This window comes from Schistocerca serialis, chromosome 6 (assembly GCF_023864345.2).
Source record: "Schistocerca serialis cubense isolate TAMUIC-IGC-003099 chromosome 6, iqSchSeri2.2, whole genome shotgun sequence".
NCBI lineage: Eukaryota > Metazoa > Arthropoda > Insecta > Orthoptera > Acrididae > Schistocerca > Schistocerca serialis.
The window spans coordinates 245,942,479-245,966,632 of NC_064643.1; the positions used below are offsets into that span (position 1 = coordinate 245,942,479).

At 41.6% G+C, this 24,154-nt stretch overlaps 1 protein-coding gene across 1 annotated transcript in view; it reads right to left on the reverse strand.

Annotated features, from left to right (window-relative positions):
* LOC126484081 (WD repeat-containing protein 89) overlaps window positions 1–24,154 on the reverse strand; it is a 277,264-nt gene that overhangs the window by 202,835 nt on the left and 50,275 nt on the right. The window contains exons 3-4 of the mRNA XM_050107451.1: window positions 16,986–17,102; window positions 15,450–15,550 (exon numbers count right to left, since the gene is read on the reverse strand). Of these exons, the coding sequence (XP_049963408.1) occupies window positions 15,450–15,550; window positions 16,986–17,102 (218 nt within the window). The remainder of the gene's footprint in view (window positions 1–15,449; window positions 15,551–16,985; window positions 17,103–24,154) is intronic.

Consider the following 24,154-nt stretch of genomic DNA (forward strand, 5'->3'; position numbering starts at 1 on the left):
TAGCCTTTATATTCTTTGCTTACACATTGCTTTACTGAATAGTTTAATTATGATGGCACTCTCATAAAGGTAAACTATTCCAGGGATAAACAGTCTCCCTATTTAAGATCCCTGAGCAGAGCCCACAGAGGATGATGTTTTTATCAGAAAAAAACAAATCTGGAGTTCTGTGTGTCCAAGTGTGGAAGGCTAAATCCCATAAGCACATAGAACTTGAAAAGAGACATGAATAGGTTGAAGAAGATACAGCACAAACTAGTGAAGGATGCTCGCAGCAAGATTTCTGCTCAATGACTACAGAGTTTCAGTAGAAAATCAAATAAGTGTAAGGCAAGAGGAGGTCTAATAATTAACATGGAAGTACAAGTGCAGATAAACTACTACGAATAGCATAGTGAAAAGATCACCATGGCAAAGATAGAATGAAAGTCATTATCAGCTACAGTATTACAAGCAAAGAGTACAATTTAATTGTTGTTAATACTTGGTATAAGAATAATGACAGAAGGCTCTAAATATAGAAGAGACCTAGAGATAATGAAATGGTTCAGGTAGATTATATAAAAGCAAGGTACAGATTTCAAAACTAGATTTTAAGGTGCAAAACATTTCCACGGGGAGATGAGGACTATGACTGTAATTTATTCATTACAAAACAATGATAATATTTTTGTAAAGTACAGCCTGCTTCAGAAAAGAATGAAAAACAAATACACAAAAATAGCACCTCACCCCCCCCCCCCCCCCCCCTGTGGGAAAAAATATATATAAAAACAAAGATGAGGTGACTTACCGAACGAAAGCGCTGGCAGGTCGATAGACATACAAACAAACACAAACATACACACAAAATTCTAGCTTTCGCAACCAACGGTTGCCTCATCAGGAAAGAGGGAAGGAGAGGGAAAGACGAAAGGATGTGGGTTTTAAGGGAGAGGGTAAGGAGTCATTCCAATCCCGGGAGCGGAAAGACTTACCTTGGGGGGAAAAAAGGACAGGTACACACTCGCACACACACACATATCCATCCACACATACAGACACAAGCAGACATATTTAAAGACATGTCTGCTTGTGTCTGTATGTGTGGATGGATATGTGTGTGTGTGCGAGTGTATACCTCCTTACCCTCTCCCTTAAAACCCACATCTTTTCATCTTTCCCTCTCCTTCCCTCTTTCCTGATGAGGCAACAGTTTGTTGCGAAAGCTTGAATTTTGTGTGTATGTTTGTGTTCACCTGCCACCCTACCTAAAACCTCTTTCCTCATTACCTTAGCCAGCTTCATCCTGACCCACAACTTCTTCACTTTTGAAGGCCAGACATACCAACAATTAAAGGGAACAGCCATGGGTACCAGGATGGCCCCTTCGTACGCCAACCTATTCATGGGTCGCTTAGAGGAAGCCTTCTTGGTTACCCAGGCCTGCCAACCCAAAGTTTGGTACAGATTTATTGATGACATCTTCATGATCTGGACTCACAGTGAAGAAGAACTCCAGAATTTCCTCTCCAACCTCAACTCCTTTGGTTCCATCAGATTCACCTTGTCCTACTCCAAATCCCATGCCACTTTCCTTGATGTTGACCTCCACCTGTCTAATGGCCAACTTCACACATCCGTCCACATCAAACCCACCAACAAGCAATAGTACCTCCATTACGACAGCTGCCACCCATTCCACATCAAACGGTCCCTTCCCTACAGCCTAGGTCTTCGTGGCAAACGAATCTGCTCCAGTCCAGAATCCCTGAAACATTACACCAACAACCTGACAACAGCTTTCACATCCCGCAACTACCCTCCCAACCTGGTACAGAAGCAAATAACTAGAGCCACTTCCTCATCCTCTCAAACCCAGAACCTCCCACACAAGAACCACAAAAGTGCCCCACTTGTGACAGGATACTTTCCGGGACTGGATCAGATTCTGAATGTGGCTCTCCAGCAGGGATACGACTTCCTCAAATCCTGCCCTGAAATGAGATCCATCCTTCATGAAATCCTCCCCACTCCACCAAGAGTGTCTTTCCGCCGTCCACCGAACCTTCGTATCCTCTTAGTTCATCCTTATAAAATCCCCAAACCACCTTCCCTACCCTCTGGCTCCTACCCTTGTAACCGCCCCCGGTGTAAAACCTGTCCCATGCACCCTACCACCACCACCTACTCCAGTCCTGTAACCCGGAAGGTGTACACGATCAAAGGCAGAGCCACGTGTGAAAGCACCCACGTGATCTACCAACTGACCTGCCTACACTGTGACGCATTCTATGTGGGAATGACCAGCAACAAACTGTCCATTCGCATGAATGGACACAGGCAGACAGTGTTTGTTGGTAATGAGGATCACCCTGTGGCTAAACATGCCTTGGTGCATGGCCAGCACATCTTGGCACAGTGTTACACCGTCCGGGTTATCTGGATACTTCCCACTAACACCAACCTATCCGAACTCCGGAGATGGGAACGTGCTCTTCAATATATCCTCTCTTCCCGTTATCCACCAGGCCTCAATCTCCGCTAATTTCAAGTTGCACTCGTACCTCACCTGTCATTCAACAACATCTTTGCCTCTGCACTTCTGCCTCGACTGACATCTCTGCCCAAACTCTTTGTCTTTAAATACGTCTGCTTGTGTCTGTATATGTGTGGATGGATATGTGTGTGTGTGCGAGTGTATACCCGTCCTTTTTTCCTATTTTCCCCCCTAAGGTAATTCTTTCCGCTCCCGGGATTGGAATGACTCCTTACCCTCTCCCTTAAAACCCACATCCTTTCGTCTTTCCCTCTCCTTCCCTCTTTCCTGATGAGGCAACAGTTTGTTGCGAAAGCTTGGATTTTGTGTGTATGTTTGTGTGTCTGTCGATCTGCCAGCACTTTCATTTGGTAAGTCACATCATCTTTGTTTTTATATATAATTTTTCCCACGTGGAATGTTTCCCTCTATTTTTTTTTATTATATATATATATATATATATATATATATATATATATATATATATATATATATATATATATATATATATATATATATATATATATATATATTCACAGAAGCAGCCACACCTCATGCACCCATGATTGCTATTTCCAAGCACTGTAACTGGACTACAGCTGTTGTGTTGAAAGAAAGCAGCAATCGGGACTGGAGCAGGGAAGGAGGAGAGCTATCAGAGTATGGGTGGTGGGAGAGAAACTGCCATCTGGCAAAGCATACAGGGACTACGAAGTGGCAGGACAAGGCTGCCAGGCCAGTGTCAGGAACCTGTGGGGATGGGAGGGCATCCTACTCATGATCGTTCCCATCCCTCCTAAAGTGGTGTTCCATCATCCACCCAAATTCCACAACATCCTAGTCCATCCCTGTCACTGCACATTTTTTAATATTGTAATGGCTACCAACCAACTGGGCCCAAGATGAATGGCCATCGCCAAACTGTGGCTAAGAGCAAAGTGGAGCACCGTGTGGCACAGCATACAGCTGAACAAAACATGATGGATTTTAATGGCTGCTTCCAGACCTAGACCATGAGGATCCTTCCCTCCACCACCAACTTTTCCGAACAGCACAAATGACAGTTACCCTTACACCAGATTCTCATGCTCTGTCAGACAGCACTCTTCTCTCCTCACATTCATACTCTGTTATCCCTCCCCCTTCCTTGCCCCACTGCCCATTGCTGCTTCAGCTCAAGGCAATAGCTGTAGTCCACTTAAGAGTGGCTGAAGGTAGCCCTCATGTGTGCGTGTGGTGTGCCTGCTTGTGTGAATAAGTGTGCGTTTTATTTCTTTTCTGAAGAAGGCTTTGGCCAAAAGCTTAGTGTGTAACACTTTTTTCATTCTCTCTCTCTCTCTCTCTCTCTCTCTCTCTCTCTCTCTCTCTCTCTAACTCAACGTATCATCTTTACAGTGAGTAGAAATCTATCCTTTTCATAATTTTTGATATTCTAGCCTGGACTTTATACTGTTTGATTAATTTTAAGAAACCACAGAAAGATGGCAAAATAAGGAGACCATACTTGGATATGTAGAAACAATCACACATTTACAAGAGTGTCCAAAGGAGCATTAGACAATGACTGATATAGGACAAAGGAAAATAAATTACAACAGAAGACAAATGGGTGTTCTGAGACATGGAACAGCAAAGGCCACTGAGAAACAGCTATGCAAAAGGAAAAGGGCCAGTATAAATCCTTAGATAACACATACTATATTTAAATTACCTGATAAAATGAGAAAATAAATAAAAGCAGCAAATGAAGCAGACACAACAAATACAAAATGTCTATAAAAAAAAGAGGAGACTGACAAAAGGTGCAAAATGGGAAGGTAATTATTGCTAGGGGAGAAACTCAAAGATGCAGAAGCATGCATAACTGTAGCAGAAGTAGATGCTACATATAGGAAAATATAAGAAATCTTTACAGGAAAGGCAAGCAGCTGCATGGTCATCAAGAGCTCTGACTAGAAGTCAGCACAAGGCAAAGAAAGGAAGACTTAAAGGTGAAAGGAATACATAGAAGGTTTACATAAAGAAAAGAAACTTGAAGAGAATATTATAGAAAGAAAGGCGGAATGGATGAAGATGAGGTGGCAGATCTGATACTGCAAGTAGGATTTGATAGAGCACTGAAAGACTTAAGATGAAACAAGTGATGTAGAGCACACAACATTCCATTCCATCAGAAGTATTAATAGCATTCCATCAAAATTATTAACATCCTTAGGAAAACCAACTATGACACCTGTTCCATTTTGTATGCAGTATTTACGAGACAGGCAAAATACCTTCATACTTAAGGTAGAATGCAATAATTCCAATACCAAAAAAGGCAGATGCTGTTGGGTGGTTCTGAGATAGATGGCACACTGGTTAGCACAATGGACTTATATTCAAGAGGACGACATTTCAAACCCATGTCCAGGCATTATGATTTCGGTTTTCATCATTTTCCTAAATTGCTCTACGAAAACATCAGGACTGTTCCCTTGAAAGGTCATGGCCCATTTCCTATCATTTTGAAATCAGAGCTTGTACTTCAACTCTAATGATCTTCCTATAGATGGGACATTAAACTCTAATCTTCCTTCCTTCCTGACAAGTGTTTTATTGAACCACCAATTTAATAACTCACGGTTACAAAATGAAAATTCTTGGTTGGAATAATACGTAAAATAAAGGAAAGGCAACCACCTACCTAAGACTGACTGATGTGTGATGCATAGAAACACGCAACATGAAACAGTATTTACACTAGCTTTCGACCTCTTCCTCTTTCTCTATTCATACACACAGACGTCCAAATGCACACACCCACATTACATTAAGACAGACAGTTATTATCAACTGCAGTTGCAATGGTAGAAGGGAGTGGGAAGGGGGTAGGAAAGGACATATGAGGCAAGGAGAGGGCAGCAGGATAGTGAGAGACAGGTCTTTCGACAGATGACTGTCTGCACAACAAGATGAAAAGAGTTCTGAGCGTAGAGCATATGAGAGGTAGAGTAAGGGAAAGGGGAGAAAGGGAGGATATGAAATGGCTCATGTAGTGAAGCAGCTGATGAAGTCATTTGTGTTGCGGTGTGCAGCATGTTCGGTAACCAGATGGTCATGTTTGTGTTTTGCCACAGTTTGGTGGCGGCCATTAATAAGAGTAGACAGCTAGTTACTTGTCATTCCCACATAGAATGCTGCACAGTAATTGCAGCATAACTAATACACAAAATGGCTGCTTTCACATGTGGCCTTCTTAATAGGGTAAGAAATGTCTATGACTGGACTGTAATATGATGCAATGGGTGAGTGTATGGGACAGGTCTTGCACTTCGGTTGATCACTCATGGGGTGTACAATTGAGAGCAGGATTGAAACAGGTATGGGCAAGGATATTCTGTAGGTTGAGTGGGTGGCACAGAACACAACTTTGGGTGATATGGGTAGAATTTTGGGTAGGATATCCCTCAGTTCAGGTCATGAGAGGAGGTAGTGGAAGCCCTGATGAAGGGAGGTGGTTGACCTTTTCATGGCTAGGGTGATATTGCGTGATCAGAGGAGTGTTGGTCAATGGCTGATTAATTGGTTTACTGGTGTCAGAGGAGTAAATGGCACATGAGTCTGTTTTATGGATGAGCTGGGTATGATACTGTCTGTCAACAGAGGATATTGACATTTTTTGACAACTCCTGCTTTCCGCTGCACACGTGGCATCCACAGTTGAAGAGCCTGTAAATAATTGACTTTTTGACATGGAATGGGTGACAGCTGTCATACTTGAGGTACTGTTGGTGGTTGGTGCACTTGATATGGGCAGACTTACTTATGAAACCAGTAGAGAGATGGAGACTGAGATATAGAAAGATGGCTTGTTGAATTGAGAAGGACTAAGTGAAGTGGATTTGGGAGTACATTTGAGGTTATTGAGGAAAGAGCAAATGTTCCCAGATCATGAAAGTGTTATCAATGAGTCTGAACCAGACAACATGTTTTAGGTGTTGACTGGCTAGCAAGGATTCCTCCAGATAGCTCATAAATAAGTTGACAGAATGATGCCATGCGAGTACTGATAGACGGAGGTTCTATGTGGGATTTTTTTCTATCTTCCTCTCGTTTCCTCCCCTCCCCTCCCTTCCCTCCCCCCCCCCCCCCCCCTCCTCTCTACATTTTATATACTCTACCCTCTGAACTAATTTCATCTTGTTGCACAGCCATTAAATCATCTGTCGGAGGACCTGCTTACACTATCCTGCCACCTTCTCCTTGCCACATGCATCCTTCCCTACCCCATCCCCATTCCCATCTTCCAAGGCAAATGCTACTGTCAGTTCTGCCATGTGTGCGTATATGAGTATCTGTGTAGTTGTGTGTGTGAATATGTGTAATTTTACTAGAGAAAGAGCAAGGGCTCAAAAGCTAATGTAAAAAATCATTTCTGTTATATGTTTTTATGCACTATATATCAGTCAGCTATAAGTGTGTGGTTGCCATTCCTTTACTTTATGTACAAATTATCCACAGAAATATGGAACAACTGGAAGAAGCCAACCTGGGAGAAAATCAGCTTGGCTTTTGGAAAAATGTAGGAAGATGCAGGGCAATACTAACCCTATGACTTATCTTAGAACATTTTTGAAGAAAGGCAACCCTACATGCAAGCATATGCACACAAACACAAGCTATATATACCTCAATTTTGGTCCTTGACTGAATGAAGAAACTGCTACACATCCAATCAAGTTTTTGACATACCTAAATGCAAAATTATTTTCAGATTACAAATGTACTGATTGCTTACATTAAGAATTTTTTTATGAAGAATTCATGAATTTTAAACTATAACATACCTGTTCCTCTGTGTACTATGTGAAGCAAACTAAACACACAATGTCAGTGTCCATCCACTGTTTTTCATCTAATTACTATCCCATCCATTCTGTCATCACCTCCTATGAGTCACCTCCTATGAAGGTGGGGTAGATAACAGGAGGGAATGCACCAGCTCGTAGAGCTAATTTATTCATCTTTTAAATACAGTTGCTGTTCAGGTTTACTGTGGTCATATTACCATAACCTTTGTTTCTACCATGTCGGGTCCCACAGCCCACCAACATAACAGTGTTGTGCTACAGGTGGCCTATGCCAAAAGACACAGGTGCTACACCAGCAAACACCCCCACGGCAATTCCGAGCAGAGATCCTGCTGAAAGGTGGCATTGGTGTTGCCCATGAGGGTGCAGTCTGCATATACCTACTCACTTCCACAGGATTATGTACTCGAAAGTAGGTCTCACCATATCCTGGCGACTCAGCGGTATTTAGGCCAGCGCATGGCTACAGTTAGTCTATTCTGAATGAATGAGCTCTCTGGGTTTTACGCCGACCACTGCTGCTGTTGCTCAATCAGAAGCTCTACTAGGATCTCCCCGTAACTTGCCATCTGAAGTCAATCTACCTGCCTTGGATCTTCACATCTGACACTATGTGGAGAAGCCAGCTGTCGTCTTTGAGCTACATCCAGACTTGGCCTTCAGTGTGTGGCTATATGTGACTTGGGTATTTTGGCCTGTTGCAATGTCTGTCCAAATAGAGACAATCAGTTCCTTGTGAACCAATACTTTGACTCTAGTAATTGTGATTCAGCTCTCAGTTTCTGACTATCCACCAGGCTTGTGTATTTCACCCATTTCAAAGACAGAGACATGATTGTGAACTATTTTGTGTATTGTGTAATTACATTCCAAAGAAGTAGAATTGAAGTTTTATGTTCATTTCAACAAACTTGCTTTCCACTGCCTACCTGGGCTTACTTCTCTATGTCGAATTCAGTGTGGGACCCTTCAATTGACAACACGGTTTTTCTTCTGTGGTTACACTCTGCACACTTGTGCTAGGCCCAAGGAGGACTGTTCTTCTGTGTGTTTTTTCTGAGTTCCTGGCAGGTTAATGTTTGCTCTTCGTTCCAGTACGTCTGCATCTAAGAATGAGACCATCAAGTCTTACTGCTTCTACCAAACATGCAATAGGTCCTGGAGCTAATTTTAGAGAAGATGGCTGCCATCACCAACACAACACTAGAAATCTCCACTTGGTTGTCTTGCACTTACTCTTTGGTAAAGGGATTTCTTATGGCACCCCTGGTATTCCAGACACCTGTCAAAAAGGTGGAACAGTGGGCCAACTATGTCCTCCATCTTGAACAGCACTTCATCATCCATAGGATCTCATGTGACATCTAGCAGTGGACATATTTTTGGCCTATGTCGAAGCAGAAATCTACCACCTCTTGCAGCAGCTCAGTCCTGAGGTCAAACCACATGCTTTACCATATGAACATTTAAAATCCTATTTGTTGGACTATTTTGATCCTCACATGCATATGGCAGATGTCTGCCACAAGTTTTGTTAGATGCCGTAAACAAAACAGACAGTAATAAAGAGAGAAGATAACACACATGCAAGGCATTTCCAATACTGCCATTTCTGGTGTTCTATTTCTCACTGCAAATAGTCTTATGCAGAACTGCTGGTTAGGGATATGATCTTGTCCCACTTTTTAAATGAAGGACTCCCAAATAATCTCTTAAATGTCAATTGTCCATTTTTAGTTACAACTGTTCCCTTCAACCAAGCTTTTGAACATTCCACCAGAACCTTGGCAGTTCTGCAGGAACCACTGCAGGTGTTTGCCATGTGCCCAACACGTCAGATCCAAGCTCAGCACTGTCCCCCAAGCTGGCCTGCTCCGCTGGCCGAGCCCTCCCTTGCAAACACACGACAGATGGATGGCACACCCATCAATTATCTTCATGCAGTAATAACACATCACCACCACCAGCAGTGCTATTTAGGTAGGGTAAAGTGTACAGCTTGTAGAAAAAATGTGCACAAAGCTGAAGAGTTCCAGTTGCCCACGAAAATGAACATTGGAGGGATCCTGATTCAGATGAAGAAGTTAACTGTGTCTACGGTCCTAATGTTCTCCATGTCCAGACTGTCTCCCCCATCTCTGATAAATTATTACCATTGGAAGAGACTATCAGCACCATCCTGCTTATTTTTTCAAATTGATACTGGTTTTTTAAACACTATTGTCAATTCGAGGACATATTGCAGCCTGGGCTCTCCTATACTACAACCTTTTCCTGAGCAGCTGAAAAGCTACAGTAATGAAACTATTGAAATAAAGGATAGTTTAGCACTATGGTTCAGTACCTAGCAGCATCCCTCTCAGCCTGCATCCTCATGGTGACGCAATGGGAGCCACAAACATTTTGAGACTGGATTTTTTCAATGTCCTTGGTTTAGAATTCCACAATTTAATGAATCACATCCAATCATTTGTCCCAAGTTCCTATCGGTGACACCTTTGTTCAGAACATGTCTCAGTTTTCTTACATCCATCCACCAACATCGCTGACTTTGAAGCACGTGTCTCTTTACTGCCTTCGATCACGCCCAAGTTTTTTAAGGCACGGAATGTTCCTTTTGCTCTGTATGACAAACTTCGTGATGAATTGGAACACCTACGTGAGAGAAGGAATTCTTATCCCATTTACAAACAGGGAGTGGGCCACTCCAATTGTGGTCAGTGAAAAATCAAATGTACCATTGAGGATTTGTGAAAATTCTAGGTGAAATATCAATTCCCAGTCTGTCATCAACATGTACACTGTTCCTAAAGTGGAGGATATCATGGCGCACCTTGCCAGAGGCACAATTTTTGCAAAATTTGACTTACAGTATGCTTACTTGCAGCTTCCCTTGGACAAAGCATCCAAAAGCTTACTGGTCATCATTCCAATGGTATTTGGAACACCTCACGAGACATTTGGAGCTGGCAAATTAATTGAACAACAACATTATCATTGTCAAAAATGCACAGGTTCTAGCAACCAATTTGGAGTCCTTGTTCAGAGCGCACTCCAATAGGCTAATTTGGAATGCAATAAGGGAACATGCTGTTTCTTCATGGGGCAAGTGGTATATCTGGGACACGGTTTCAGCACATTAGGGAAACACCCCACTCCACATAACATCAAAGCTACACAAAATCTACCAGCCTCCTGAAATGCCAAACAACTCAAATCAGTGTTAGGCCAACTCAAATACTACAGAAAATCCATTCCTCTTGCAGCAGAAAAATCATCTCCTTCACAAGAATGTTAAGTGTAATATCTGGCATTCCAAGAACTAAAACAGGATCCAGTCCACCCTACGTGCCTAACGGCATATGATCTTTCGAAGCCCCTGATAGTGGCAGCAGATGCATCTGATTACGGCTTGTGGACCATTCTTTCTCACAAAGTTGACAGAGATGAACTCCCATATTGTGTTTGTTTCAATGACATAATGAAGGCACAGCAAAATTACAAAAAAATGGTTCAAATGGCTCTGAGCACTATGGGACTTAACATCTATGGTAAGCAGTCCCCTAGAACTTAGAACTACTTAAACCTAACTAACCTAAGGACATCACACAACAACCAGTCATCACGAGGCAGAGAAAATCCCTGACCCCGCCGGGAATCAAACCTGGGAATCCGGGCGCGGGAAACGAGAACGCTACCGCACGACCACAAGCTGAGGACAGCAAAATTACAGTCAAATAAAAAAGCAATCCTTAGGTTATCAGTTTAGTGTTGAAGAAATTTCATGCTTACGTGTACGGATGGATGGTGATTTATCCTGTCAACAGATCGTAAGCCTCCGTTACCAAAGTTCAACACTTATGCTAACATTCCAACCTGGGTACCAGTACTCCGAGAAGTTTTGCAATTGGCAAAGAGGCATTGGCCAAGCGATCGTAAAGCTCTAGAATGTTCAGATGTTCAGGCCTACTGGTACTGCTGATATGAGTTATCCACTCTCAATGATGTCCTCTTGCTCCAAGGAGAAAACAGCCACATGAGAGTAGTCATTACACATCCACAACAACACCATGTACTGACAATACTTCATGAAAGCCATTGGTGTGTGGGCATCACCAAATAGACACATAGGACAAACGCATAGGACACATGCTTGTAGCTTGCACAACACACAACACAAGCAGGCAGCACCAGCTGGTCGGTATTTTCTTTGGCCTGATGCAACATCCCTGTGGCCTTGTATTCATCTACAAGGGGCATTCAAAAAGTAATGAAGCATATTTTTTTTCTGAAAGCAAGCTGGTTTTATTCAGGAAATCCCCACTCTTTTCGTTACAAAACCCTTTATTATCTCCGTTCAATGTGACAGCCTTATGGTACATTACTGGGAGGGCCTCTATGCCAGCATGATACCACTCTACGGGTCAACATCGGAGTCAATGTCTTGCTGCATCAATAGCCTCCCCATCATCCACGTACTGCTTCCCACCGAGTGCATCCTTCATGGGACCAGACAGATGGAAGTCGGAAGGTGAGAGATCTGGGCTGTAGGGTGGATGAAGAAGAACAGTTCAATAAAGTTTTGTCAGATACTCTCAGGTCTACAGACTTATGTGATGCCTTGCATTGTCATGGAGAAGTAGTAGTTCATTAGCATTTTTGTGGCAATGAACAAGCTGAAGTCGTTTCTTAATTTCCTGAGGGTAGCACAATACACTTCAGAATTTATTAATGCGCCATGATGGTGGACATCAAACAGAATAACCCCTTAAGAGCCACAGAATACTGTCACCAAGACTTTACTGACTGAACCTTTTCTTCGGAGGATAGGTGGTGTGGTGCCATTGCATGGACGGCTGTTTTGTTTCCAGTTCAAAGTGATGAGTCCATGTTGTGACGCGCTTGATAAAAAATTGTCATGATCAGCCTTGTAACACACAAGAAATTCTGAACAGATAGTTCTTCATTGCTCTTTATGGTCTTCCATACAGGATTCTAGCAGACACACACCTTTGAGTACCCCAAATCATGGCTGTGTGTGTCAGCACTACCAACAGAGATGTCCAGTTGAGCAGCAAGGTGTCTGATTGTGATCCATTGATCACCTCAAATGAGAGAGTCCACACGTTCCAATGTTGCAGGAGTCAATTGCTGTGTGCAGCCAACTGGCCGGTATGTGGGTGATCAGAGAGGTACTTATGACTTAGTTGCGATGATTACAGGCAGCTTGTCCAATGACTCACCATGCTTTTGTTCACTGTCAGGTGTCTGTAGACATTCTGCAAGTGCCTATGAACATGTGCAATGCTCTGGTTTTCTGCCAAAAGAAACTCAATGACAGTTCTCTGCTTAGAACGCACCTCCATTACAGATGCTCTTCTGAAGGCTACATACAGTGCCGTGACCTATCAGAACTTCATGAAATTGCAGGGTCTGAAGCAGAAATATTCCACGATGTTCCACAACAAATTCTTCTGCACTTCCGCATTCCCCACCCCCCTCCCACTGCAGCTGAAACTGGCTGAGTTGAGCACCCTTCGTGGATTTTGTGGTTGATTGTGAAAGATGCTGGCAGCAGTTTTCCATACTTTTCACAGATGCACTCAGTGTCATCAACAGAAAGCACCCAGTCCTTATCCCACATCTTCTCAACTGAAATTCTCGCAGAAACCACTACAACGGATAATGACCCTCAGTTCACAACAGCAGAATTTCACAGTTTTTGTTCGGAAAATGGTGCAGTTTTCATACATAAAGTGCTCTTCCACCCTGCTTCCAACAAACTGGTGGAGAGGTTCGTCCACACTGACAAAGCTGCACCAACAGTATGATCTCAACCAGAGTGCTTCCTACCACTCCTCTCCACAGAATGGGCAGCACAGCTAAAAAACTCCACTGTCAGCTAAATCAATCACTAATGTCTATCATCCATCCCAACACTCTCCCGCCCCCACCTGGCGTTCATGCCTTAACTCTTATGACCTTCAGGATCCAGTCTGGATACTAGTTTTTTCTAGGGTTCACCAACAATGGGTACCAGCTAAAGTTGAACACATTCTGGGCAGAGCAATGATTTAAGTCCAATCGTGTAACAGTTCACACTGTAGGAAGCATATCAAGCAGGTGCAGGCATTGGCTGACCAGACAGAAGAATTTCACAAATTTTTGTTGCACAGTCAGTCCCCTCAAAGCCCAGGAGTGTTGAATGGCACCACTGGCTACTTAACCACAGGAACTGCAGACCACAGAATCTGGGACACCAGTCTTCCGGCAGGCCAGGCACCCACTCCCAAGAATGATAACAGCAGTCTCCCATATTCTCCGCTTCCACATGCCATCACCGTTTGGGATGCCGAGATGTCTCACCAACTCTCCTGTAAGGGGTGAGGGATACTTTGTCAGGGTTCACAGCCCTCCAGCATAATAGCGTTGCACCACAGGTGGCCTATGCCAAAAATCACTGGGGCTACTATTGCGAACATCCCCACTACAATTCTGAGTGCACACGTCACTGACAGGTGGCAGCTGCATCGCTTCAAGAGGGCGCAATCAGTGAGGAACTATTCGCGCTTCTGCAGGATCACATGCTCAAAACTAGATCTGACTGTATCCGGGGACCTCAACAGTATTTAGGCCAGCAAGTGGCTATTCCTTGTCAGTTCCCTAGGCATGAGCTTTCTGGGGTTTACACCAACAGCTGCCATGGTTCCTCAATCACAACTCTCCCGGAATCCTCTCACAACCTATCATCTGACAACAATCTACTTGTCTGTGATCTTCACCTCTGACATGATATGGAGCCATTAGCAGTTGTCCTTTAGCTATGCCAAGACAGGGTCTCTACACCATGGACCTCTGGGACCTTGGTGTCAGTTCCTCGTTAACCAGTACTTTGTTTCTGGTAACTCTGATTCAGTTTTCAGTGGCTGACAGACCACCACAATTATGTATCATCCACGCTAAAGACATAGACTTAAATGTGAATGTCTTTTGTGTTGTTTAATTACACCCTGCAGAAGGAGTATTAAAGTTTTATGTCCATTTTAATAAACTTGCATTTCATTATTTACCTGGGCTTTAGTTCCCAACGTCAAACCCAGCATGGGTCACTGCAGTTTCATTTGTCCAGTCTCTGATCGGTCATCAACTTCTATGACAGTACACAATATTGCCAAGGAAATAAAGTGGCCAGGAACTCCAACATACTTGCCAGTTAAATGCATCTGTTAAACAGCTCTTGGAGTAGATTATGCACCAACATCAGTTTCTAACACCACCATCCACAAGCATACACTCAACTATATTAAACACACTCTACAGATAAAAAACTTAGAGAGACAACTCACACTTTGTGATAGAAAGATATGATTTTAAAGAAGGAAACAAGTGATTCAAGTTATGCAGCTGAACTAACTCTCAATATTTTTGTATGTCCATCACTCTGACTGTAGGTTTGAGGGACTTCGACTGTTCACTGATGTAACAAAATGGAACACCTGCTGCTGTCTTTTCCATGTTATTTATTATGTAGCTATCAGTTTCGGCGATTCAATTTACCATCTTCAGGTCTTAACTGACAGTGAGGGGGTTAACTCCAATCATATACATGAGTCCACCAGTGGCCAATATATACGTACTGATTTCCATATACTGTAACAATGATGTCTCTCCAACCATCAACTATCAACTGTTGGTAGTTGATTGAAAGGACAGCTGCAGGTGTTCCATTTTATTACCTAACTCTCAAGGTCTTCCAGTCGGAACAATGGCACATCACTAATGAAACACAATGATTAAAATACTTAAACATTAAAATGGTAATTAATGCAGATAAGCTGTTGTTCCAGTTATTTCAGAGTTGCAGCTGATGAAGTGATGCCACTCTGCTATCTAGGACATAATATTACCCAACATGATCAAAGGAATGGAACAAGAAGCACAAAATACATTCTAACAATGGAAGTCCAGGATGTAATAACAATAGTAAGGAAAGGATAGATTGCTGGTCAGCTCTCAATACCTCTATAAATACAGATTTCTTAGACACACTGAATTACCAAAAAATTGTAGAGATTTACCTTTCAATTCAGCAACACAGGTCTTGCTTCGAAGATCATGAACTTTTACAGTGCCATCTAGTGATGATGAGTAAAGCAAGTGCTCATTCTTTGATGAAAATCTGTGGGAAAATTAATGCATGTAAAGCATGAATCCAGGCTAACTGTTTTACGTATAACAACCATTATATAATGAAAAAAAGACAATAACACATAGAGTACATGCCAAATATGTATGTTCTCTACTTTTTCAGAATATTAGAGTTTGGCAAAAATGACTTATTTTTCACAGATATTTTACTCCACATGTCCCTATTTACTAGTAACGATAATTCATCTATTTTGTTATTTTTACTCTTTCAGCCTACTATACACTTCCCTTATTTACTTTACTAATAAAGGAAGGCCACGACATTGGAATCACAGATTTACTTCAAACTTTGTACACCTTCAGTAGGTCATTGAAACAACATAATGTGCAAGTAGTAAGATGCACTACTCTGGCAATTCCAAAAAAGTTACAAAAGGCAATTCTGAGAAAATCACAAGAGAAGTTCTATGCAACTATTATGCAGCTGATGTACCTGTGCATAGTATTTGCATGTCAGAGTCCTTGGTGGTCAGGTGGTTCATGTTTGAGCTTCATAAGATGAATATGTATGTGACGACGGTTCAACTACTGTTTGAACATTCTTTTTTTTTTTTTTTTTTTCCTCTTCACCACTGGTCATATTATTTAATTTGTATGACTTTTGAGAAATAATATAATGACGAAAAAAGTCACTTGTATTTGCATGAAGATTCAATATATGTTTTCCACGTCTGTATGACAAATACCATCCTGCAACATGTGATGAGAGCACATCCGACAAGTAATTGTATCACTCTTGTGGTCTCGCACTTTGTAACTAACTTTTTTTTTCTAACCATGTCCTCATCCTTGAAAATTTAATTACAAATAGTAAATAGTCAAATAACACATGAAATTCACTACAACTTCATGAAAATGCACATGGATTGTTTTTTCATTATATTATCTCTCAAATGATATACAAATTAAATAATGTGACCAGTGATGAAGAAAATACAGATTAAAAAGTAAGTGGTTGCAGGATACGAGTTGTCACCTCGTACACAATCTGCTTGCAACGTGCATACACTAACCACTTGACCATAGTGACTTGTAATGATTGGCGCCTTCGCACAGATACATCAGTTACATAATAAACGCATAAAACTTCTCTTATTATTTGCACATTATGTTGTTTCAATGGTCCACTAAAGGTGTACAAAGTTTTAAGTAAAGTCGTGATCTCAACTTCGTGGCCTCGCCTTGTTAAGGAGTAGTTAAAATGTAAATGTAAAACACACAAAAGTCATTTGTTGTGCGACGCACAGTTTTAATTATTTCATTTGCTATAGAGTCCTTAGAAGTTAACTACCCACACTATCATATTAAATAACATATTTTGTCAAAAATGACTAATTAGTCAAAACAGCAACTTCGAGTTTCAGGGAATCATTAATATAAGTCTTAAATTTGATTCGGTTACTTACTTTACATCTGTAATCGTGCTTGTATGAGCAGGGAAACTACAAACACGGTGCAGATTACAGACATCATACAATGCTAGTGAGTAGTCTGAGAGACCGAGTGCCACCGATTTTCCAGACCTGAAAAATTGTGAGTATTACATTTTTTAATTATATGCAATGTGGAAATTTTCAGTTAACTGCATTGCAGATTTAAAGTAGGTACAAGGAAACAGCTAGTGGGAAAGTAATCAATGATAAGCTTTGATGGTTATCTAGGAAACATACCATGAGACCAGATGAGACAAAGTCAATAAAATAACATAAGCAACAGAGCACATTTACAAAATTGAGATACTTTAACAAATTTATCAGTTGCTATTTGTTTGATGTTTTTTTATATGCCCATAACATTTTGATTGATCCAGTCATTCATGCATCACATTCAGTAAATCCTGTCATGTAGGTGATTTTCCAGGGACTTTGAACAAATCTGATTATATGCTGAAGTCACAAAAATCATGGGATGCTTCCTAATATTGTGTCAGACTTTCTTTTGTCTGGCATGGTGCAACATCACAATGTGGCACAGTTTCAAGAAGTCGTTGGAAGTCTCTGCAGAAATACTGAGCCGTGCTGCCTGTGTAGCCGTCTATAATTGTGAAAGTGTTTCCAGTGCAGAATTTTGTACATAAACTGGCCTCTCAATCATGTCCCATAAATGCTCAGTGGAATTCATATTGGGGGATCTGGGTCACCAAATCATTCACTTGAATTGTCCAGAATGTTCTTCAAATCAATCATGTACAATTGTGGTGTGGTGATATGGGGCACTGTCATCCATAAAAAGTCCATGAATGGCTGCAAATGGTCTCCAAGTAGCAGAAATAACCATTTCCAGTCAATGATTGGTTTAGTTGGACCAGAGGACCTGGTCCCTTTCATGTAAACACAGCCCACACCATTATGGAGCCACTACCAGCTTGCATAGTGCCTTAATGATGACCTGGGCCCATGGCTTCATGAGGTCTGCACCACAGCAGAATCCTACCATCAGATCTTACCACCAGAAATCAGGACTCATCTGACCAGGCCACAGTTTTGCAGTCATCTAGGGTCCAAGTGATTTGGTCACAAGCCCAAGAGAGGCACTGCAGGCGATGTCGTGCAGTTAGCAAAGACATTCGCATCAGTCATCTGCTATCAGCCCCTTAATGCCATACTTTGTCATACTGTCCTAACAGATATATTTGCTGCACATCCCACATTGATTTCTGCATTTATTTGCTTCTCTGTTAGCACTGACAACTCCACGCAAATACCGCTGCTCTTGGTCATTAAGTGAAGACTGTCAGCCATTGTGTTGTCCGCGGTGAGAGGTAATACCTGAAATTTGGTATTCTCAGCATGCTCTTGCCACTGTGGATCTCAGATTATTGAATTCCCAAATGATTTCAAAAATGGAATGTCCCATGCGTCTAACTTCTACTAACATTCCACATTCAAAGTCTGTTAATTCCTGACATGTGGCCATAGTCTTGTTGGACACCTTTTCAGATGAATCACGTGCGTACAAATGACAGCTCCACTAATGCATTGCCTTGTTGAACCTTACGTAATCGATACTTCGGCAACTATACTGTGCATATCGCTATCCCATGGCTATTGCCACCTCAGTATACATTAACTGTCAGATTATTTCTGTTATCCTAACATCAGATTATGAGTAATGTAATTGGATAGATAAAAAAACTACTCACCAAATGGCGGCAGAACATACACATGAAAGACAGTTATAATTAGGCAAGCTTTCAGAGCCAGTGGCTTCTTCTTCAGGCAAGAGGAGGACTGGAGAGATCTAGGAAAAGGGGTAGATTTTGGGAAAGTCACCCAAAACCACAGGTAGGGGGTGTTAGAGTAGATTTCCTCCACTCGATCTCATCATCACCGGCACACAAGTCACACAATGTGGTGCCACCTGAAATAAGACCTGCATTCGGTAGCTGAACTCCCACCAGTTGGCGCCTCCAAACCAACAATGCCACATGATCACCTCTTCCCCTTCCCCCCCCCCCCCCCCTATTAACTGGTGCACAATGTTTAAACAGTAATCTCTGTCTTGGATATTACCCTGTCTTCCACCTTTCAGTTCTCAGGTTTTCAAATCTTGTCCAGTGAAAATTAAAATACCAACAATCAGTCAGTCTTTCCTTCTTATCCCATCTGGTAAGTCTCCCCTGACCCATGGTTCTGGGTGACATTCCCGAAAGCTACTCCTTTTCCCAGACATCACCAGTTCTTTTCCTTCACCACTCTTCCTTCCCTTTCAAACTTTCTACCTGAAGAAAGAGCCACTAGCTCCGAAAGCCTGCCTAATTATAACATTCTTTTATGTATGTGTTCGGCCACCACTTGGTGAGTAGATTTTTGTATCTATCATATTCCATTATTTTGTCAAAAATTGATTCTTTTCATTGTTAAATTATGAGTAGTGATATTCTTCTCAAATGGATAATTACTGAAATTACTAGTAGATTACTTTGTTTATGTATAGTGGAAGGAAAGCAACTAGTTTGATGAAAGCCATTGCTCCTTCTCTTATACCACTCAGCTGCTTTTTTTATTTAATACTGGCTACATCAAGCTTTGTTTAATACAAACACTACAGTTATGTGAAATTTACGTCCCTGACAGATATTCTGACAAACTGTACAGCAGTGGTTCTCAGGCTTTCTGAGACCATTACCCTAAGGGCAATCACGACACTGGCTAGTAATCTCCCCCTACCCCTCCCCCCTGCATACACACACACACACACACACACACACACACACACACACACACACACACACACACAGATTATATCAACAACATTAGCACATTACTAAACCCCTTTAGAATGAAAAAGAATTTTCTATGAACACTTATTTCTGAAATGATAAAAGATAAATGATTATTTAGCTTCTGTGGGTGGTTTATTAAATCACAAGCTAATGAGTCAGTGAGACAATTGGTGCTGCTTATTTCTAACAATCTTTTATTATAGAATGATTACGCAATTCTCAGTGCATCCTACAGCTCCTCAGAAAGGAAAGCTAGCTGTCTATACTGAGACTAGACACTTATTACAAAATATACTTTCTTTGCACTACTCCTCCCCCTAGCAACACTTGCTTCATATATACCCCACACTCCCATTTAAAAGCAACAAAGTTAAAATGTGTGTACTATACTTATTGTTTGTACATCACTTTATAATTGGACTCCTTACTTCTGAACTGACTGAAATTGGAAGACTTCGGGCTACCCATGCTTTGTCTCTCATCACTGCCACTAACAGTAATAATACTAACAACAACAACAACAACAACAATTCACTGGAAGCCCTACAGCAGTGTTGTGGCATTACATAGCTACTGTTGGGCTCACAACTGGTTTGTTTATTTGTTGCTAAGTGAATAATAGAACAACTTCAGGTCCATTGCAGGAACTACCTATGACTCGAAGTATGTATTTTGGTGAGATATTTAATTACATGTAACATCTAAGTGTCAGTTTTACCATCAGAGATTTCTCAGCATGTTATAGTCTTAGGTGGAGATTTCAATTTACCAGATATAGACTGGGACACTCAGATGTTTAGGACGGGTGGTAGGGACAGAGCATCGAGTGACATTATACTGAGTGCACTATCCGAAAATTACCTCGAGCAATTAAACAGAGAACCGACTCGTGGAGATAACATCTTGGACCTACTGATAACAAACAGACCCGAACTTTTCGACTCTGTATGTACAGAACAGGGAATCAGTGATCATAAGGCCGTTGCAGCATCCCTGAATATGGAAGTTAATAGGAATATAAAAAAAGGGAGGAAGGTTTATCTGTTTAGCAAGAGTAATAGAAGGCAGATTTCAGACTACCTAACAGATCAAAACGAAAATTTCTGTTCCGACACTGACAATGTTGAGTGTTTATGGAAAAAGTTCAAGGCAATCGTAAAATGCGTTTTAGACAGGTACGTGCCGAGTAAAACTGTGAGGGACGGGAAAAACCCACCGTGGTACAACAACAAAGTTAGGAAACTACTGCGAAAGCAAAGAGAGCTCCACTCCAAGTTTAAACGCAGCCAAAACCTCTCAGACAAACAGAAGCTCAACGATGTCAAAGTTAGCGTAAGGAGGGCTATGCGTGAAGCGTTCATTGAATTCGAAAGTAAAATTCTATGTACCGACTTGACAGAAAATCCTAGGAAGTTCTGGTCTTACGTTAAATCAGTAAGTGGCTCGAAACAGCATATCCAGACACTACGGGATGATGATGATGGCATTGAAACAGAGGATGACACGCGTAAAGCTGAAATACTAAACACCTTTTTCCAAAGCTGTTTCACAGAGGAAGACCGCACTGCAGTTCCTTCTCTAAATCTTCGCACAAACGAAAAAATGGCTGACATCGAAATAAGTGTCCAAGGAATAGAAAAGCAACTCAAATCACTCAATAGAGGAAAGTCCACTGGACCTGACGGGATACCAATTCAATTCTACACAGAGTACGCGAAAGAACTTGCCCCCCTTCTAACAGCCGTGTACCGCAAGTCTCTAGAGGAACGGAGGGTTCCAAATGATTGGAAAAGAGCACAGATAGTCCCAGTCTTCAAGAAGGGTCGTCGAGCAGATGCGCAAAACTATAGACCTATATCTCTTACGTCGATCTCTTGTAGAATTTTAGAACATGTTTTTTGCTCGCGTATCATGTCATTTCTGGAAACCCAGAATCTACTATGTAGGAATCAACATGGATTCCGGAAACAGCGATCGTGTGAGACCCAACTAGCCTTATTTGTTCATGAGACCCAGAAAATATTAGATACAGGCTCCCAGGTAGATGCTATTTTTCTTGACTTCCGGAAGGCGTTCGATACAGTTCCGCACTGTCGTCTGATGAACAAAGTAAGAGCCTACGGAATATCAGACCAGCTGTGTGGCTGGATTGAAGAGTTTTTAGCAAACAGAACACAGCATGTTGTTATCAATGGAGAGACGTCTACAGACGTTAAAGTAACCTCTGGCGTGCCACAGGGGAGTGTTATGGGACCATTGCTTTTCACAATATATATAAATGACTTAGTAGATAGTGTCGGAAGTTCCATGTGGCTTTTCGCGGATGATGCTGTAGTATACAGAGAAGTTGCTGCATTAGAAAATTGTAGCGAAATACAGGAAGATCTGCAGCGGATAGGCACTTGGTGCAGGGAGTGGCAACTGACCCTTAACATAGACAAATGTAATGTATTGCGAATACATAGAAAGAAGGATCCTTTATTGTATGATTATATGATAGCGGAACAAACACTGGTAGCAGTTACTTCTGTAAAATATCTGGGAGTATGCGTACGGAACGATTTGAAGTGGAATGATCATATAAAATTAATTGTTGGTAAGGCGGGTACCAGGTTGAGATTCATTGGGAGAGTGCTTAGAAAATGTAGTCCATCAACAAAGGAGGTGGCTTACAAAACACTCGTTCGACCTATACTTGAGTATTGCTCATCAGTGTGGGATCCGTACCAGGTCGGGTTGACGGAGGAGATAGAAAAGATCCAAAGAAGAGCAGCGCATTTCGTCACCGGGTTATTTGGTAACCGTGATAGCGTTACGGAGATGTTTAATAAACTCAAGTGGCAGACTCCGCAAGAGAGGCGCTCTGCATCGCGGTGTAGCTTGCTCGCCAGGTTTCGAGAGGGTGCGTTTCTGGATGAGGTATCGAATATATTGCTTCCCCCTACTTATACCTCCCGAGGAGATCACGAATGTAAAATTAAAGAGATTAGAGCGCGCACGGAGGCTTTCAGACAGTCGTTCTTCCCGCGAACCATACGCGACTGGAACAGGAAAGGGAGGTAATGACAGTGGTACGTAAAGTGCCCTCCGCCACACACCGTTGGGTGGCTTGTGGAGTATCAATGTAGATGTAGATGTAGATGCTATTGCTTTCACCCCTCACAAAATTTCATTTTACCCATCGGAGGGTAAGTACCCACAGGTTAGGAACTGCTGTTGTGGAAGAAGTGACTAATAAGGTAATTTTTACATTGCTTTTTGGATAATCAGGGATTTTCAATTATTGCCTGACATCTACAGGGAATCATATAACTTTCTTGGCAAATGTCTTTCCAAGACTGATGTCTGAAATACTGTATTTAGCCATATTTGTAATTTTTCCTTTAGGATTGATCAGTTTCCTGAATGATTAAAGTACTCAGTAGTACAGCCACTTAATAAAACAGGAGAAAGGATAATGTAGACAATTTTAGACCTATTCTATGCCATCAGTGTTTACTAAAGTTATTGAAAAGGCTGTGTATGCAAGGATAATTGATCATTTTTTATCACACGATTTGCTATCAAATGTACATTTTGGCTTGAGAAGTCATTTAACAACTGAAAATGCTATATTCTCTTTTCTCTCTGAGGTACTGGATGGGTTAGACAAAAGGTTTCAAACACTATGCATATTTTTTGATTTAACTAAGGCATTTGATTGTGTTGATCACAAAATATTGCTCGAGAAGTTGGACCATTATGGAATACGGGGAGTAGTTCACAATTGGTTCACCTCTTACTTTAGCAGCAGACAGCAAAAGGTCATTATTCACAATGCTGAGAATGGCTGTGAGGTGGCATCTGAGTGGGGTACAGTGAAGTGGGGGGTGCCCCATGTATCAGTGTTGGGGCCACTCCTGTTCCTTATTTATGTAAATGATATGCCCTCTGGTATTACGGGTAACTCTAAAATATTTCTGTTTGCTGGTGACACAAGCTTGGTAGTAAAGGATGTTGTGTGAAACATTGGCCCAGTTTCAAATAGAACAGTTCATGACATAAGTTCATGGCTTGCAGAAAATAAACTATCACTAAATCACAGTAGGACTCAGTTTTTACAGTTTCTAACACTCAATTCAACAAAACCTGATGTTTAAATTTCACAGAATGGGCATATGATTAGTGAAACTGAACAGTTCAAATTTCTAGGGTTTCAGGTAGATAGTAAACTATCGTCGAAAATGCTACCACAGAGAAAGAAGACTATTGTGCTCCAAGACTTCAACCATCACAACAGTCCTATTCCCACCAGAAAAATGCAGATGATTAGTGTCAACTTCGAGATGAAGCTCATCACTATATACTGGA